This window comes from Pseudopodoces humilis, chromosome 18 (genome assembly GCF_049639895.1).
Source record: "Pseudopodoces humilis isolate 2021_Gansu_Grassland_sample_001 chromosome 18, ASM4963989v1, whole genome shotgun sequence".
NCBI classification, from domain to species: Eukaryota; Metazoa; Chordata; class Aves; order Passeriformes; family Paridae; genus Pseudopodoces; species Pseudopodoces humilis.
The window spans coordinates 15,733,946-15,751,436 of record NC_142217.1 but is presented as its reverse complement, the minus strand read 5'-3'; the positions used below and the strand labels follow the sequence as shown (position 1 = coordinate 15,751,436).

Here is a 17,491-nt window from a genome sequence, read left to right as displayed (position 1 = left end):
TTCAAACAGAAAACAGCAGTTGTGCTGTTTCCATTTAATGTTATTTCTAGCAAGTGCTACATTTAATTTTCCCTTTAGCCTTTTCTCCCAAGACCATTCTACAGCACCATAAAGACTTACTGGTACTTATAGATGGACTTTTGGAGAGATTTTTACCTTGGTCCTGTCATCATTCAGGCTGGAATAGCTGCTCTCAGTGCTTCCAGCAGTCAGAATTCCAGTCTCAGCTGTATAAACATGCACATGGAGCAGTAGTTTGCATTGAAAAGAGCAGAGAGGAGCTTCTTCAGGACAACCAGTGTTGGTGTTTCTCTGTGAGGTCACTTGTGACCTGATTTCAGGATGGGTGATAAAAGTTCTTCTGTTTTCTTCCTGCATTTAGAAGCTAATTTCTGCCCTGCCCTGTGCAATCTGTGATTGTACAGGAATTTCTGACCTGATTTCCTTGTGGTGACATTTCAGGTCGGAGCAGGTTGTTTGGGCAGAGGCTTGGCTGGGGATGTGTGCATCGAGACTGTTTGTACTGGGAACTTTACACTGCTGAACCCTCAGAGTGCTGTAACTTATACAGGATTTCAGTGTGAGCAGGGAAATGCTGATATTATTTGGCAGAGCGTGGAAATGTGGCCACAAGAGTTGGATCTCAGAGGGAAGGTGTGAATGGAAAAAATAGCACGATTTATTCCCCTTTTCCTCGCAGACTACAGATAAGCTGATGCTGTGTGTGCATATGCAGTGCCCAAGGTCTGCTGCGTGTCAGGCGTGGAGTGCCAGATTGTCTTTCTTCCCACCAGAACATTTATGCTTTAATTTGGGACACGTGGTGGGAACTGATAGCATCTTGTTTCAGGGAGAGACTTTCTGATAATCTCACTGGTGGTATCGTGTCTCTGTGTGAGACACAAACCCGGCATTATCCCAGCGCTCGGAGCTGCTCCCGAGTCAGGAGCTGTGCAAGGAGCCCTTGGCACCAGGCTGGGAGCTGCCAGCCCTTCTGTGATGCAATTAAAGTATGCCATAAACTCTTCAGTTCAGGGCAAACTCCTCCTCATCACCTTCCCTCTTATATTTTCTTACTGCACCCTGGAATCCTTTGGTCACATTCCAGAGTCCGTGTGTGAAGGAACTGGTGCCATTTCAATGCCTTTTAATGAGCGTGAAAGAGGTCAAGGAACTGATTATTGTTTCAAATGGGATTTGCACAATTTCCCTGCCATTCCTTTGTTCTGTGATAGTTTCCAAAATCTGTTTAATCTTGTCAGTCATATCTGGGTGCTATTTGAGGAGGAGCCTTCCAAAATGTCCATGAAATGTAGTACAGGTTATTGGGTGTTTTTAATTTACTGTGTTTTGGCTTTGTTGGGTAGGGATTCTCTTACAGCTGAGTGCAGAGCTGTTTCACTAGAAATCCAGAACTACAACCTGCTGTGTTTTGGTTCTAGAAGTGCTCTGCAGGCTTTCAATTCGTTGCAGCACAATACTGCTCTTCAGGCAAATCCCACCCAAACCTTCTCTGCAGCCAGTGAACTCCTTTGTACAGCTGAGAGAGCACTGCAGCAGCAAATCTGGGTCACACACCCTACAAAGGACACACAACTCCAGATGACAAGTGCTTGTGTGCTCTCTGTTGCTGAAGAAGAGACTAAAATTAGCTTCTGACTCTTACTTGAATTAAAAATTACCCAAGGGGGAAAAAAAAATAATTCTCAAGAAGGCAACTGTTATGTCTTTAACCCACACAGTCTCAGCTGTCTATGCAGAAATGCAAAAATAAAAAGGTAGTAACCATGTTTTTTGGGAGAAAGGGGATTTTGTTTTCCCTGGAGTGTCTCTGGAAGGGAATATGACCAAGGTTATCGGGGACCACAGATGAGCATTCCAGCGCTAACCTCTGTACAGTGCTGCAGCAGCATTTCTTGGCAAAATATCACAGGTTTTACCTGTGGAGTGCTGCCATATCCACATTTTGTCAAAATAAACCTTAACTCCGTGAGTTTTACAAGACCAGTGAGTGAATTGGCTGCCAGCACAACTTGGTGCAGGATCAGCATTTTCCAAAATCATACATAAAAAGTGATTATAGCAGACCAGAGAGTCTGTACATTGCTGAGTTGCTGCCTGATGCCAAATGCTGTCAAGAACACAAAAATTCATTAATATAGTTTAAGATTAAGGAAACAAATCATGTGCCCAGCTTCAGGAATACTCTCTATTTAAGGCATAATCTCTTATTTTGGAGCATTAGGCTTGTAAATCCTTTGCAGCTCTGGGGATCACCTTCTCTAGCAGATCAGATGTAGTGATTTTTTTTTTTTTTTGTATCTCTGAATGTTAAGGGTTTTTTTCTAATGTTAAATAAAATGTTTTCCTAAGCGATAAGGACTATATGGAGGTGAAGAAAGTTGATATTCTATAGCAATAAAACCTTATGTAGACTGTAAGAATGAAAAGCAACTAATAGAAGTGATTCTTACAAGTAGCTTTGCACAAAGATAAATTCTTGTATCCTAGAAAACATTTAACAGCTTTGCCTGTGCTGTAAACACAGTAAATTAAAAGCACTCAGTAATCTGCCCAGTATTTATTGGACATTATGGATGCTGTGCATCTCTCAAGCATAAGAATTTTCATTGACCAAAGTGAACTTTAGTATGAGGTGATGACAGCAAAAAAAGATCCAGCTGGGAGATTTTCAGCCTCCATTCCCTCCCCAATGGGTACCTTGTAGTGCTGCTTCTCAGAATGAGAAGTGAGGGCTGTTAGAAATGTTTTCCTGTTCCATATAGAATAATCTCCTTTTCCATGATGTCCTCTCCCTTCTGTTCAGCTCTCTCTTCTGGGGTTTTGCATATCTGCCTCAAACTTGTAATTGCTGTCTTTGGTGGAGCTGCTTTAACCACAATTTTGGTGTAGACAAGTCGCTGAAACTTGAATTACCTAGGCACAGTCTTTCTCCAAATAATGTCCCATAATTATGGCCTGTGGACATTTGTATCCTCAGTCACAGTGATGGAAATATTAACAGGAAAAAACCAGTGTTGATAAACAAAAAGAGATATGTGAAGTCCTTGGAGCCTGGTCTTTCCAAACAAAATCTGCTTTGTTCTGGGGGACAGATTGGGGTTAGCTGTATACAGAAAGATAGTTGGAGAAGATGGTACCTGTGGTTTTGTTTCTGCTTTGAAATGTTTAAAAGTGGATTTGCCTCTTTGCCTTCCAGCATTGGATGCCAGGGATCTGTAGAAAAACCAAGACTAATTTAGAGAAGGTCATGCTTGGCTCGAAGGGCCCCTTTTTAGATCTTTCTAGTGACAGGCTTTACGTTCAACTTGACATTATTCCTGACTGTGGGTAGCAGATAGGATTTGAATGCTGCAAGTCAGGAGTGTGAAAAATTCCAGGGATGTTCCAAGCACTGCTAGACAGAACTATATTGATTTAGGAGGAAATCCCAAGGAGGAAATAGTTCTTGTCAACTGATTACTACAAGTTATGGTTATGCTACTCTTGCAGATGTCTATAAATTAAACTGCCAACAGTTGGCATCTGCCACTGTCACAGTGCTATAGGTCATCCTTCCCCGGGAATTGAGTGATGCCAGAGTGACTTAACCTGCCACAGAAATAGTGAGGGAAGATTTGGGAGGGAGGCTGAGCTTGGGAGGTGTGTACAGAGCCCCAGCGTGGAGAGGGACATAGCATGGGACATATGTCATGATATCATGACCTGAACTGTTATGTGCTAAATATTTTCATGTGTTGGTGGATCTTTTCATGCTGAAATTCCTTGAATTCTGTCTCCAGGTTGCTATGTTTCCTCCCTTAATTCATGGGGAGGTATTATCTACTGAAACAGGGAGGAGGTCATGTTGGTTTGGGGGGATATTTTCCTAGCTCATAACTTGCCAGCAGTACAGCATCTGAAGAGTTTAAATTGGAATTAGCTGACATTTTCCTACTCTCCCAGGAATTCAGGAGTCTTTGAAGAACAGCCCATCTATGTGGGCTGGAGGGATAATTGATTCTGTCTGGAAACCTCTATGCTGATCCCTAAAACCAGGATGGAAGGATTGACATTGTTTACTGTCTGCAGGGATTTGTTTTTTTCTGTCTGTTTCTGAATAGTTTCAGCTCAGAGTAACTGAAGATGGATTGAGGTATAGACCTAACCAGGAAGATGTGAAAAGATTTATTTTTCTTTACTTTACAGAAAAGGCCACAGATGGCTCTTTGCAGAGTGAAGACTGGACACTTAACATGGAGATCTGTGACATTATCAACGAGACAGAAGAAGGGTATGTGCTATTTCAGCAGACTTGGAAAGGTCCCTGAACACAATCTTCCTCCAGTTGTACTCAGCATGTGAGGAGGTGCAGCGAGGCTTGGGGCAGATGCTCATGGTTTGAATGCAGTTTGCAGATCAGTTGCTTGGTTTTCCTGCTCCTTAGACCTCTCCTCTCCTGCTGTCAGAAAATACTGTATGATGCAGTACCTGTAGGATTCAGGACAAGAGGAAATGACCTCAAGTTGTGCTGGGAGAGAAACTTATTTAAATGACATATTAGGAAAAAATTCTTCACTGAAAGGGTGGTCAGGCACTGGGTCAGGCTGCCCAGGGAAGTGGTGGAACCACCATTCCTGGAAGCACTCAAAATCCATGTGGATGTGGCATTTGGGGATGTAATATAGTGGTGGGCTTAGTGCTGAGTTAATGGTTGGACTGGATTATCTAAGAGGGCCTTTCCAACCCAAATTATTCTGTGATACTTTCTGTGGTCAATCTCTGCTTGGGAGGGCTGGCATGAAAAACTTCTAGGAGAGGGTGCTACCTTTGTTTTTCAGCAGTTGTATCTCTGCAATGCCTTCAATTTCAGCTATTTGTGTAGACAGCTTTTCTGACACACCTTCTTTAGCACCAGAAAGCATTCCTGCTTGAAGTCTGCAAGAGAAGTGATCACTGCTCTTATTCCCTAAGCTTGTCAGAGAGGCTGTCAGTCTTTCCTACCTAATCAACAGCTCAGATTTTTGGAAACTTGGGGCATTCCTCCAGTCTTGACTTCTGTGATGCCTTGTCTCCTCACATATTTCTCCATGACCCTGGTTTGGTTGTAGTCAGATGATCTGAAGTTAACCCACATGCTTATGTCCAGCTGGAAATGGCAAAGGATTCATTTTCCCACAGTTTATGGGATGTGAAAAGCCTGTCTGAGCTGTCTGTTAAAATGGTGTGTTTCTCCTTCAGGCCCAAGGATGCCATTCGAGCGCTGAAGAAGAGGCTGAATGGAAATAAAAATTACAGAGAGGTCATGCTGGCGCTGACGGTGAGTGGGGGCAGGCTGGAATGCCTCAAAGGGCAGAACCCTTTTGTCATTTTCCTCTTCCTGGCACTCTCTTGAATGTACACACTATTTCCTTTAACAGCCACTGCTCTGCCCTTTTCTTCTCTCCAATTGCCTCCTCACTTCCTTGGGGAGAGCTGCTGGAAGCTTTGCATAGCGGTTTTCTGACTCAATTGATTTCTGCTTCTTTTCGTGGCTTTTATTCATCCCAAGCACTGACTGAGGAAAGTTAAAGTGGCTCAAATGGATCTGTTACTCTTAGAGGTTTTCCTTTCTACTCTCATTTCCCTGTGTCCAACCATTCCTCCACTCCAAGGCAACAGCTGTGGGCATATCTGCAAGTGAGGATGATGAACTTGCCATATTTTCGGCTTCATAAGTAGCTGATGCACAATTTCCCTTGTGAATGAATCTCTGTAGGAGACAACACATTAATTTATGCTGATCTCATTTCACTCAATAAAGTGTAAATTATATTCTGTGCATTTAGGCAGCACTGCTAAGGTGTGGGATAATTTAGCAGTGACCTTTCCTGCTGATGGCTTTAGCTGGAGGTGTCCAGGCAGCTCTCCTGAGTGGGGTGCTGGGCTGGCTCTGGCAGTAACTAGATGGAGTTATCCTGCTGTGGGAAGGTGATCTGTACAATTCTTTCACAGAGCTCTTGTTGCATCTCCCTGACGAGGCGTAACCATACTTCCTGTCTTCTTGCCATTTCCTATCCTGGATTGTCATTTTGACAGATTACCAAAGTCCAAACCATGAGATTATCCATTGTGCAGGAAAGTGCAAAATCCATCAGGAATGAGCCCGTGTCATCATGGCTGATGAAAGCAGCTGAAGGAGGAGAGTAATTACAGACTCCTCGGTACAGAGTCGCAGTGGTTATTAGGCATGGCTGTAAGGAGAAGTGACGTGTTGGATTTATCTCCATGCTAATCATGTTCTTCAGAGAGAAATCAACAGCTGTTCTTCCATGGCAGTTGAATGGCAAGTGGAAGGTGCCTCCAGCTAGGTTGCAGGGGGAAAATGTGTCAAAGTATAACCTGTCAGAGCATTCACAGGGGAGTGTTTTGAATGAGTGAAGATCATTCACCTGAATTCCCAACTCTAAAACATGGCTTATAGCTCAGAGCAACTGGGTCCAGCTGTGTTCCAGGCACATAGAAAATGGTGGAGTGGCACAGCACGATAATATCTCACTGTGACAGGATGTCCTCTGTCTTACCTGCTCCTGATGTGCTGCTGTGTACTTGGCTGTTCAGCTGCACCAGCTGAAAAGTTCTGCTATGAAGATGAAGAAACTTTCTATTTCTTTACCTTGAAAACAGGAAAGGTAGATCACAAAAATGCCCAATATGCTATCAGTGGGTGAGGTAGAGCTGAATGTGTAGAGGAGTTTTTTGGCAAAATTGGGGAAGAAGAGAGGTAGTAAAAGTGTAGTCTTCTCTCCATCTTCTCACCCTCCCATCAAAAAATCTAAAATAAATTAAAAAAACAGGTGCTGTGTATGTGATCAAGCTTTGCTCCAGCAATGAATGTTGGGTTTTTTTGTGTGTGTAGGTGTTGGAGACCTGTGTGAAGAACTGTGGCCATCGCTTCCATGTCTTGGTGGCAAACCGTGACTTCATCGATGGCGTTCTGGTGAAAATCATCTCACCCAAGAACAACCCCCCCACTATAGTACAGGATAAAGTCCTAGCACTGATTCAGGTACACAGCTTGTCTCTGCTTCCATATGTTGCTGCCTGAAATAAGGACTGTCTGCTTCGATGCTACGCATCACTAAACACGCTGTCATCGTTAAAAATGTGGCAAGGTTTTTTTTTTGTATATAAACTCAAACAATATATCCAGATTGGTGGGAAAAAGCAGACATGTACACACATAGATATTTTATCCATGGAGAACTGTCTGGATTCTAGTTAGAGAGGTACCACTGTGAAACAGGAGGATTTAATAAAAGGTAAATGGATGCTTTTGCAATTTAACAGTCATATCTAGAGGCTGGAGGCTTGCCTCAGTGATGAGCTTGTCATCCGAGGCCAGGAGATTTCAGAGGATTGTGCTTTTGGTGTCAGCTGCAGAACACTTGCCTTTCTGTGTGTCTGTTTCCCTGACCGGAAAATGGAGCTATTTCCCTCCATTAGAAAGCATTCTGCATTCCTTTCAAAGAAAAGTAAATGAGCATATAGGAATTAAAATGGTTTTGGTGTCTTTTCTCTGGTTATTGTGCAGTAAAAGCACGCTGTCAGTTCCTTGCCTGCAGTGGGAAGTTCAGACATGGGCCTGTCTGCCACTTCTCCTTCTGTGCAGCACAACAATAAACAGCCATGTTAATTCCACAAACCATTAGCCACACATGAGGAAACATTGGTGCCTGCCTGGAGGAAATCTGACAATTATAGGAAGCTTTATCACTAAGCTTCCACAGGCTACTGCGTACACCAGAGACTAAAAGACACTGCGTATTTAAAATGATATAAACCTGCTGCAGTGTTCCTTGTATTTACAAATGTGCAGCATCATTTGCCAGATATACTTCTGATTTTTATGGCAAACCATGCACTTGGATTTCTGCGGCTTTATTTCTTACTTGGATACAGGGATAGGGCATCCTTAGAGCATGAGAATGTAAATAAGTGATTTTCAGCCAGGAAATGGGTAGGGTGGTGGAATTAGTGGGCATGGTGTCGGGGTCTGTGGGGTCTCTTTATTTCTGCTTTATGATTTTATGGCCTTTTTTTAAATTAGCACAAAATTAATGAAATTATTGAAAGCAATTCTTGTGCATCTGACAGAGCCCTCACGTTTCTGCCTGCTCTGGTGGGAGAGCAGATGTATGCAGTGACCAGGAGACGAGGTTAAAAACTGTCCCATAAAGACAAACTGGGTGTGTTTCCATGTTGTTTTAGGGAATGTTGGTTTTGCTGTGCTCTTGGTTTAAATGGATTCCCAGTTGTGAATGCAGCTAAGATGGGAGTGTTTGTAACATAATCAGAAAGCCACAGTCATTGCCTCAGTGTATTAAACAGCTTTATCTGAGGAGACTTAGTGCAATAGAGCTAAAAGCCTCAATCTGGGTACTAAATGCTTTTTGATATAAAAAGCCTGAAAATTATGAAGGTTGCCTGTGGGTGGGTTCTGTTTGTGTCTCTTTAGCTGGAGGTGGTAGGGGACTTTGTTTTCCAGATTGCCTGACTAGTTTGGGAGAGTGATTGCAGTCACTCATCCCAGGTGCCCTATGGACACACACCCCCAAAATACCTTGTGACAGCTTCACTCAGCTTAGGCTGTGCTCCCTGGGGTTGGAGTTAACTTTGTCCCAGAGGGCTGATCTCAGCTTTGCTCCACCAACATTGCATTTATCCCTTTCTCTACCCAATTTGATATTGGGGAATTAATAAGAACAGCAATGAGAGGATTAATAGCCCAGACTTGGAAGCATGGAAGAGAGCTGTACAAACAGCTTATGTCTTCAGCCACACAGCTGGGGTATTCTTGGGCCTTTTCATAACAAGGGTAGATAAAGCTGCCATCAATTTTTTATCTAGAGACTTGTTTTGAGATGTTGAGCATCTTGTGTCTCACTTTCTCAACCTATTTCCCAGAGTACATGAATTAGCATATGTTATATAGTGCTTATCCTTCCTTCTTCACCTCGCTAGGAGGCCTTGGAAATATTCCTTGTGCCCCTGGTAAGAGCTCTCCTGTCACCCAGTGTCCAAACACTGGGATGGCCCCCAATTTAGGGGGTACCATAATATAAATACCATTTACAGTGGTATTTAAGTGACCTGTTTGGGCACACTGAGGATCCAAGTGGGATTTATCCTGAAGTATCTACATTTGATAGTCTGGCCCAAAGTTTTAGAAGCTCTGAATTCAGTCTCCCCTCTGTCCTACGTGTGTTTGGACAATGGGCAGGTCTCCTAAGCTCTAGTGTAGCTCCTTATCCATAAAGCAGAGCTTATATTGCAGCTGCCTAGTTGGATTGTAAGCTGTCCAGGACAGGGATTGTCTTGTAATGTGTGTAGACAGCACTTAAGACAATAGTGCCTGTCCTGCTTGTGACCTCTGAGACACACTAATGTATGTAATGCTCCCAGCTCAGGTGAAGAAGAATATAAATGGAAGTGTCTCCTTTCTCCAGGGGAGAGAACTGCAGAAGAGAGAATATTTTTAAAAGGTGGAGTGCAGAAGAAATGAGATCATTTTGCAGAATCCACAGAAAGCCAATGAAAGAGGGGATGCATTAGTACATGCTCCTGGACGAACAAGCTTCACTAAAAACTTGTGGGGCCGAATGCAGCATATTTTTGCCTCTAAGTTTCTTTAGAGTGAAGATTATTAAATAGAACATCTCTCGCCTAACACTTTTCTCTTTTGCTTGCAAATAGAGTTGAAGTGGTGAACACCATTATGTAGAAGCATCATTCAGATGGCTTCTGATGAAAATTGAAAAGGCAGTGAAATGGCAAAGGTGGAGTTACTTGTGCAGTCAAAATCTCCATCAGAATTGGGGATGTTTTGGAAGGTCGGTTCCAAGGAAACAATGGCTGTGTGCTGTCAGAGCTGTTTTCTCTGGCTCAAGCAGGGCTGTTTGGACTTGCACTGCATCAGAACAGTTGATGCAGTTAATTTACTCTTAACAAAGCTGAGAAGCAACCCCAGGATTGTCTGCTTGCACCTGATAATGGATTGTCTCCTGAGCACAGATGGTAGGAAATGCTCTTTCTTAGAATTGAACAGGATAGAAAAGCAAGTTAAAAATTAATATTATTTCTTATCTTACTTTGCTATCTTGGATTTCTGTCCTCTCAAATATAAAAAATGGTTCAAAGAGCTTTTAAAGTAAAAATAGTAAAAGAACTAGTGTAAAAGTGATGACTAAATGAATTAAGTTCAGAGCCCACACACGCGTCTCGCTGTAGTCCTGGATCCAGCACACTGCTACTCTGCTCCACACATGTGGGGGTTTGTGGAATGCTTCATTTTTTAATTGAGTCATAATATTTAAGTTTTCCCTTCCTCTACATTTTTAATATTTGGCTAATTTCCAACACAAGTGATAGGGGTTGAGGCTTTCAGCATATTGTGCTCCCAGAAGCTTTGTGAGTGCAGGAGGCTGGCTAGCCAAGAGAAGCACTTAGTACTCCCACCGAAGGAAAAGCTCAAATGTGAATTGAAGTCTTTTTAGACACCAGAGAATTTGATGCAGGAGAGATATTATGAATGTTCTGGCTGTGGGAATTTCTCTCTTTTAAAGTCATCCTTTGTGCCACACTGGGGTGTCTGAGTGTTGGATATGCTCTGTCAGAACCCAGGCGTCCTTAGTTCTGCTGCTCAGGGGAACTGTCTCTTTCACAAGACAAGAACCTCAGACAGGAACTTTTTTTAGAATTTATGTCTGGTCCAAATGAGACACTGAAGACAACTTGATGGCTGTGTTTTTCCTTTGGCAACAAATGAGGATTCATTTCACAAAGTGAATGGAGATTACTTAAGATGATTGTAGAGCTTTGTGAATTTTGGTTAGATCTGTTGAATCTTTCACACAGACCTTTTCTGGTGGGTCATTTGCTGTACAATATGCTAGGGAAGATCAGCATCAATCACTGCTGAGGAGAGGAGATGGGAAGAGAATTTAATGTATGTTCATGGATTTTGATGCTGTCAGGGGCTACTCACAGCTACTCTGCACTGCATTCCTGTCTATTTCATATCTGAATAAAATCTCTGGGTCTTAATATTTGCAGGAGCTTTTAGACCAGGTCTGATGATTCCAGCTTTCCTTTGAAGCTGAAATCCATGAAAGCTTTTACAGTTAGTATCTGAGATTAGTGTGGGGCTGGAGCTTCATTTGGAAGGTTTATGGATAATACCTTGTGTTTTCCAGGCTTGGGCTGATGCTTTCCGAAGTAGCCCTGATTTAACTGGAGTAGTGCATATTTATGAAGAACTCAAGAGGAAAGGCATCGAGTTCCCCATGGCAGATCTTGATGCTCTGTCTCCAATACACACACCACAGAGGGTAAGCTGCAGCCTTGCAGTTCCAGGGATGTTTTCCCAGGATGTCTAAATAGCTGGATAACTACTTGTTTTTCCCCTCCCATGTCTCTGAATTTGGCTCAGTTTCTCGCTCCTGGAAGGACATGTTAATAGTGAAAGGGCATGTAAAAGAGGCATAATACAGACTGATAAGCTATCTCCTCCCTTGAGTCAACATCAATCTGAGAAGAGAGAAGGAGTTTGTAATATTTAATCTTGTACCACAAAACCACCAAACAAAGGCAACTAATTTGTTCAAAGAGAGCCCAAAAGGATTTATGATTGAGATTTACTTCTTTTGCTCAAAAGTGGGGTTGCTTTTGTTGATGATAACCCTGAGCCAAGGTCTGCCTGTCTATAGAGGTGTACAGAGTCTGAATCTCTCTGATCCCATGGTAATGTGAGAACTTTACACTTCTGGAAAGTCTGGAAAGTTGACAGAACTGCTGCTTGGAAGTAGCTTAATGATCACAGGTGTTTTGATTATTCACTCTGAAAACTGAAGTTAATGAATCTTTGAAGCGCAAATGGAAGTGATCAAGGACTGAGAGATTACAATTCTTGTGTCAAGGTTAATTAAATTCAGTATCTATGTATCACATCATTTTTTGGAAGCCTGCAAGTTAATTCCTAGTTTAAAATAATTTATAATGACTTCTCTTTGGCTCTTGTTTTTATTTTGCTTCTCACTTTGCTTGTAAAAGTAAATGGATTTAAATGCTTGTGCATGGAAGATTTTTGAAGCTGCCAGTCTTTTCTAGTAGCTGCACTGACCTTTCCCACAAGGTGCAATTATGTTCTATATTTGAGCCTGTTTGGCCTGAGGTTGCTGACAAAGCAAGTGCTGTCCCAGCTCAGCTTTTGAACTCCTGTCTTTCTGATGTGGCAGAGTGTTCCTGAAGTTGATCCTGCAGCAAATACGCACAATTCCCAGTCTCAGCAAAGGATGAGCAGCAGTTCTTACTCTTCATCCTCTCCAACGGCATATTCTGCTCCTCAGGCCCCAGCCTTGAATGTGACTGGTCCCATCACTGCTAATTCTGAACAGGTATTGGCATGTTGATTCTTTCAAGTGAGACTCTTTCAGCAAATCTAATTAGAAATTAATTTGCAGAGAACTTTCATTTTAACTCTTTGGACTTTATCTCCTAGGTCTGGCTTTACTTAGTAATCTTTCTTCCTGTTATACTGTAAAATCTGGGCTTTGGATGTGTCTCTGTGGCCTGGTCATGGCAGCACAATCTGCTGGTCCAGCCTGCTCAGAGGTATTTTAGCAGTTATTCCCATTAGCCCATCTCCTTTCAAGGCACAGAATGTCTTGCAGATGCAGGAAGTCACGCCCTTGCAAATGTCCTAATACAGGATTTTCTTTTCTTCCTACAAAATTATAACTTCAGAGCCAAAGATTCTACTTAAAATATGTACATCTTTCCCCACACTGGAGTGAGGCACCACAGCCAAGGTCTGGCTTTAGGTGCTGTTTGCAATTGCTTCCCTTCCATACAGACACAGCACATCTGGGTTTGTGATGATAATTTTTTTCTTTTTCTGTTCCTTTTCTCCTGGGTAAACTTTTTATCTTTTTTGGGTTTTTTTTCCTGCTAGAATGTCTGGAGCCTGAGATATCAAGTCAGACAGAACCAGAGATATCTCAAAGTCAGTTCTTGAAAATGAACTGCTTAAACCAAAAGATTATGCAGTGTTTTGCTGTCTTGTTACCCCAATTTAGATTGCCCGGCTGCGCAGTGAGCTGGATATTGTTCGTGGGAATACAAAAGTGATGTCTGAAATGCTGACAGAGATGGTCCCTGGACAAGAAGATTCCTCAGACCTTGAGTTACTTCAGGTGAGTTTCCTAGAAAATATGATTCTGATCCTTTCTGTGCTTGTGTTTCTCTGGGGGGTGTGTTTTGTTGTAGCTTACTTCACAGCTACAAGCCCATGCTTGGATTCATAATGGATGTAGGCTGTGCCTGACCCTGGCAAGTGCCATCACTTGATTTTCTTCATTTTTTAAGGCTTCCAGTGACAAGGATTTCCTGACTTCCCTTGAAACTTGTTCCAGTGCTTTCCTCTTTGTGTAGCTAGAAATTTTTCCTACTGTTGAATATTAGGTCACCTTTACCACTAAGCAGCTTTAGAATTGCCACAGGTCGTGTAAGCCCTGAGCATTCCTGTTTCTTTTACACCCCCTATCACCACTTGCACAGTGTCAAAACACTCCCAGTCACTGTGCAGGAAAAAACTCTCCATATTTCCATCTGGACTAAATAATGCTGAGGGTTTGTGGATTCTCCACCACATGAAATCTTATCTATGAACTAATTGTCTTTCCAGAAGATATGTTTTCCTGAAGGTGTGGTGTCTTAAGGCAGGTGCTCAGGTGTCCAAAGGGCTAGATTGTAATCAGGAGGGATTTCTTTGCTGGAAAATCTCAATCCAGTGCAGCACTGTGCACCTCAAGAGAGAAAACAGTATAAATTGAGCTCGTGTCTCAGGCTTCACACCTATTTCCCAAGGCCAGTGGTCATGGGGTGGCCTTTTGGCTGAGGAAAGTCACAGAATCCCACAAATGAGGAGCACAGATGAGGAGCATTGTGATCTGGCATTCCAGCTGCTGCCCTTAATGTGGGATTTGCCTTTCCACAGCTTCAGAAATAGCCTTCTGTTTTGATCCTCCAGTGAGGAGGATGGGCAGCCACAGCAATCCCTTCGGAGGAAGGCAGGGAATTGCTCTCTGTGATACATCAGTTTGAATTCCATCCAAAAACTGGTCTCTCCCATGCAGTGGCATTGTGTGTTTGTCTCAGAGCCATCATGGCAGCTGAAGAGAGGCTTTGCAATAAAGAGCCTTTCAGTCACTGCCCATTTGGGTCGAACTGCTCAAAACAAAAGCAGCTTCCAGGAAACCATGACAGGCCGAAACCAAACAGTTTGCTTACACTGAGAAACAACCACCAGCATCTTGACAGTGTAACCTTAGAGCACAGCTTTAAGGTGAAAGAACTTGATCATAAAATGGAGAGACAGCAACGATTCTTTATTCCAGCTGGTTCCCTTCTGTGACTGATGCAGCCTAAATCTGAATCACAGAGCTGGGGAGAACCTGTTTTTGATCACAAAGGATGGTTAGTCTTTTGAGAGCTGTGAGCTAGGTGCTGCATGCAAGGACTCCTTGCTTTGAGGTTTATATAGCCCTCCTCCTTAAATAATTCCTGACATTTTCTCCAACAATCAAATGTAAACAGCCTGCTAGAGAGCCAGCTCTGAGCAGAATAGATAGGTACTGTCAGCCCTCTCGGAAAGGCAGCAAACAAACCTCTGAAATGTCACAATCTGCTTCGAAAGTGATGGGATCAAAACTGACATTGGAGAACACATTCCTCAAGCTGTTAAGGCAGCTGGATTGCACTAGGTGAAATTTATCCAGAGCTTAGGATGTCAGACCATGCAAGGAAAACAAACACATTTTTGCTTTCATCCTGGAGGTTGTGTACCAACAAGTCATCCTTGTTTAGTGCTGAATTTTTGCTGTGAAGTGGAGCTGGGAGGAGTGGAAGATGACAGAGGGACATGCTTTAGCTGGAATGTCAGTGCTTATTGAAGTAAAACCATTGGCCTGATCAGAGGCACCCTGCCATATGTCACATTTCTTCCTGCAGTTCTCCTCAGCAGACCAGTTTGACCTTTGTTCTTGAGGCCTTTCAGGACTACAGAATTCTGCTAAGTAATTGGTGATGGAAGAGATGTCCTGGAAGCATGAGAAATCCTGGTCTAGGCAAACTGAAATCTAGATTTCTTGATGATAGACTTCTAAAACAAATGCCCTCACTCTGCATTCCTTAAAACAATTCTTCTGAAACTCCCCATAGCCTTTCTGCAGTCTCTTGTCTGTGCTCTTGTTCAGTGGAAGGGAACATTTCTGTGTGTCTCAGTGCTGGAGGGTGTGTGAACACTCACCTTTTCGTGCTCCTGCTCCTTGGTTTGTCTTTACCCTCATGCTCTGTAGCTGGTAAATTCTGTGTCACCAACACTTCTCATCCTAGCACACACTTAGTACTTGTGGTAGCCCTGATGAACCTTTTTCCCCCAACATGTTCCACCATCCACATAATTTAGTTTTTAAGGATGATACTGCCAAAAAGAGCAGATTGAATTTTCCTTGAAAGCTCTCTTCTGGGAAGCTGTTGTATTAGCATGTTTTATTCTTAAAAAAGATGACTAAAATACAGATATTTATTTTCTGAAGTGCTCAGAGTTAAAGAAGAATCAGGAAGTTGAATTGTGAATAGGCTCTCAAGGTTTTGTGCCATCATCTTTTGAAGGGCGTTTGATTAGATGTGCTTTTGGGTGACATTTAATCATGCAAAGATAAACTTGTCTTAGTGTTTCTCAGCTGGGGGATATGTTTGGCTGTGAACAGAGCTCAACTAAATCTACTTATTGCTTGTTGCTTATCAGACTGTGTGTGCACAATGCATTCCTCCTAGGAACTGAACCGAACCTGCAGAGCCATGCAGCAGAGAATTGTGGAGCTTATCTCACGAGTGTCCAATGAAGAAGTCACAGAGGAGCTGCTGCACGTGAATGATGATTTAAATAACGTCTTCCTCCGATATGAAAGGTGGGGCACCTCTCCCAGCAACCATTTACATTCATTCAGGGTTTTCAGTTAAGAATAAAACAGGTCAGTTGGTGAAATTGGGCCTTCTGGGCCAAGGGTCTAACATGACACAGAGAACCAAACCACAGGAACCATTCACACAGTGTTTTTATGGCCTTTTATGGTAACATTCCTGTTTCAATTGATTCTTTTAATATTATGATTATTTTTTTTGTACTATGCATTGAATTTTTGTGGGCCATATCCATAAAATGCAAGGCAACCTTATGAAAACTATCTGAATGCAGAGACTCAAGTCTGCAAGTCCTTGTTGTGCAGGGCTGTACAGGACTTGGGACCAAAAATAGCACAGCCACAGTCACTAGTTCCCCTGCTAGCCCAGGCTCTGCACAAATCTCTGTGCTGCTTCCTGGCTTAGGGAGACTCCCATGAGCTCTCTCTGCCCTCTGATCTCTGAGCCTTCCAGTCCCAGTGCTGCTTCAAGGGGAGCTGCCTGAGGTGGGCAGGAGCATCGTGCATGCAAAGGGTTTGTTTTTAAGCAACACTTAAAATCTTGAAAAAGAAAAAGCAGCCTGTCTTGTGCAGAGTTAATGTTTTGAAGAGCTGGTCTGCAGGAATGATCCCCAGGGACAGGACTTGGGGCACAGGACTTTCGACACGTCAGACAAAGGCGCTGTCAGGCACATCTGCTGCAGGAGGTGACGCGTGATGCCGCAGTCTTGGGAAAGTTTAATCTTCCCCTTAATGACAGGCCTGGGGAGCGGGGCACTAAAGAGTACCCTTTGTTCCTTGCTCTTAGCACAGGGCTTTGTTTCTCAAGCCTTTAAAAATAAATTAGACTCTAGATCTGTGAATTTGTGCTGTCACGGCAAAGGCTGCAAAGACGACTCGGTGCCCTCGATTTTGCCTTTGATTTCGTTGTTCAGAGGAGATGGGGCAAACTTTGAAACAAACGCTGGCTTTTTGTGTGAAATGCTGTGTGTTTCATGCACAAGCAGGATTCTACAAGTGGCAGAGTGCAACTATCATTCAGGTTTAGTGTGGTCACCCTTAACATTTTTTCTATTTCCCCCCCTCTGCGACTTTGCTGACTGTGGCTGATGTGTTTGTAGTTATTATTCATGAAAGGGGAGCTGAGTGATGTTAGCAAGCCGTTTGTGGTGGAATAGCTGCACTGGTCTGAGCATTCAATAAATTCCAGTTCCTCCTCTGCTATTCCAAAAACTCCACATCCATCATTCTGATTCCTAGCACAGGGACCAAGCTCCGTCAGTGACTCAAGCAGGAGCTCTGGCCTTTGCTGTGAAGCCTTGGGATGTAAATGAACAGAAGCCTTTTGGTGAGAAATGAGGTGGGAGGTGTCTTAGGTTTTTCCAGCAAAGGGAGTTGGATTTCCAGTAATAGCAAACACCCACAGTTTCCTAAAATTGAAATTTGGGCCTGAATTTGGTTTTGCTGCCTTTTAAGTCTGCATTTTCCTC

General features: G+C 43.0%; 1 protein-coding gene across 4 annotated transcripts in view; it reads left to right on the top strand.

The window, feature by feature from the left end:
- The window catches only part of TOM1L2 (target of myb1 like 2 membrane trafficking protein), a 57,051-nt gene that overhangs the window by 14,772 nt on the left and 24,788 nt on the right, over window positions 1–17,491 (top strand). For all 4 annotated transcript variants that reach the window (XM_014252674.2, XM_014252675.2, XM_005523052.3 and 1 more), the window contains exons 2-8: window positions 4,210–4,294; window positions 5,242–5,320; window positions 6,899–7,048; window positions 11,235–11,369; window positions 12,276–12,434; window positions 13,116–13,232; window positions 15,877–16,010. In XM_014252674.2, coding sequence (XP_014108149.2) covers window positions 4,210–4,294; window positions 5,242–5,320; window positions 6,899–7,048; window positions 11,235–11,369; window positions 12,276–12,434; window positions 13,116–13,232; window positions 15,877–16,010 — 859 coding nt within the window. The remainder of the gene's footprint in view (window positions 1–4,209; window positions 4,295–5,241; window positions 5,321–6,898; window positions 7,049–11,234; window positions 11,370–12,275; window positions 12,435–13,115; window positions 13,233–15,876; window positions 16,011–17,491) is intronic.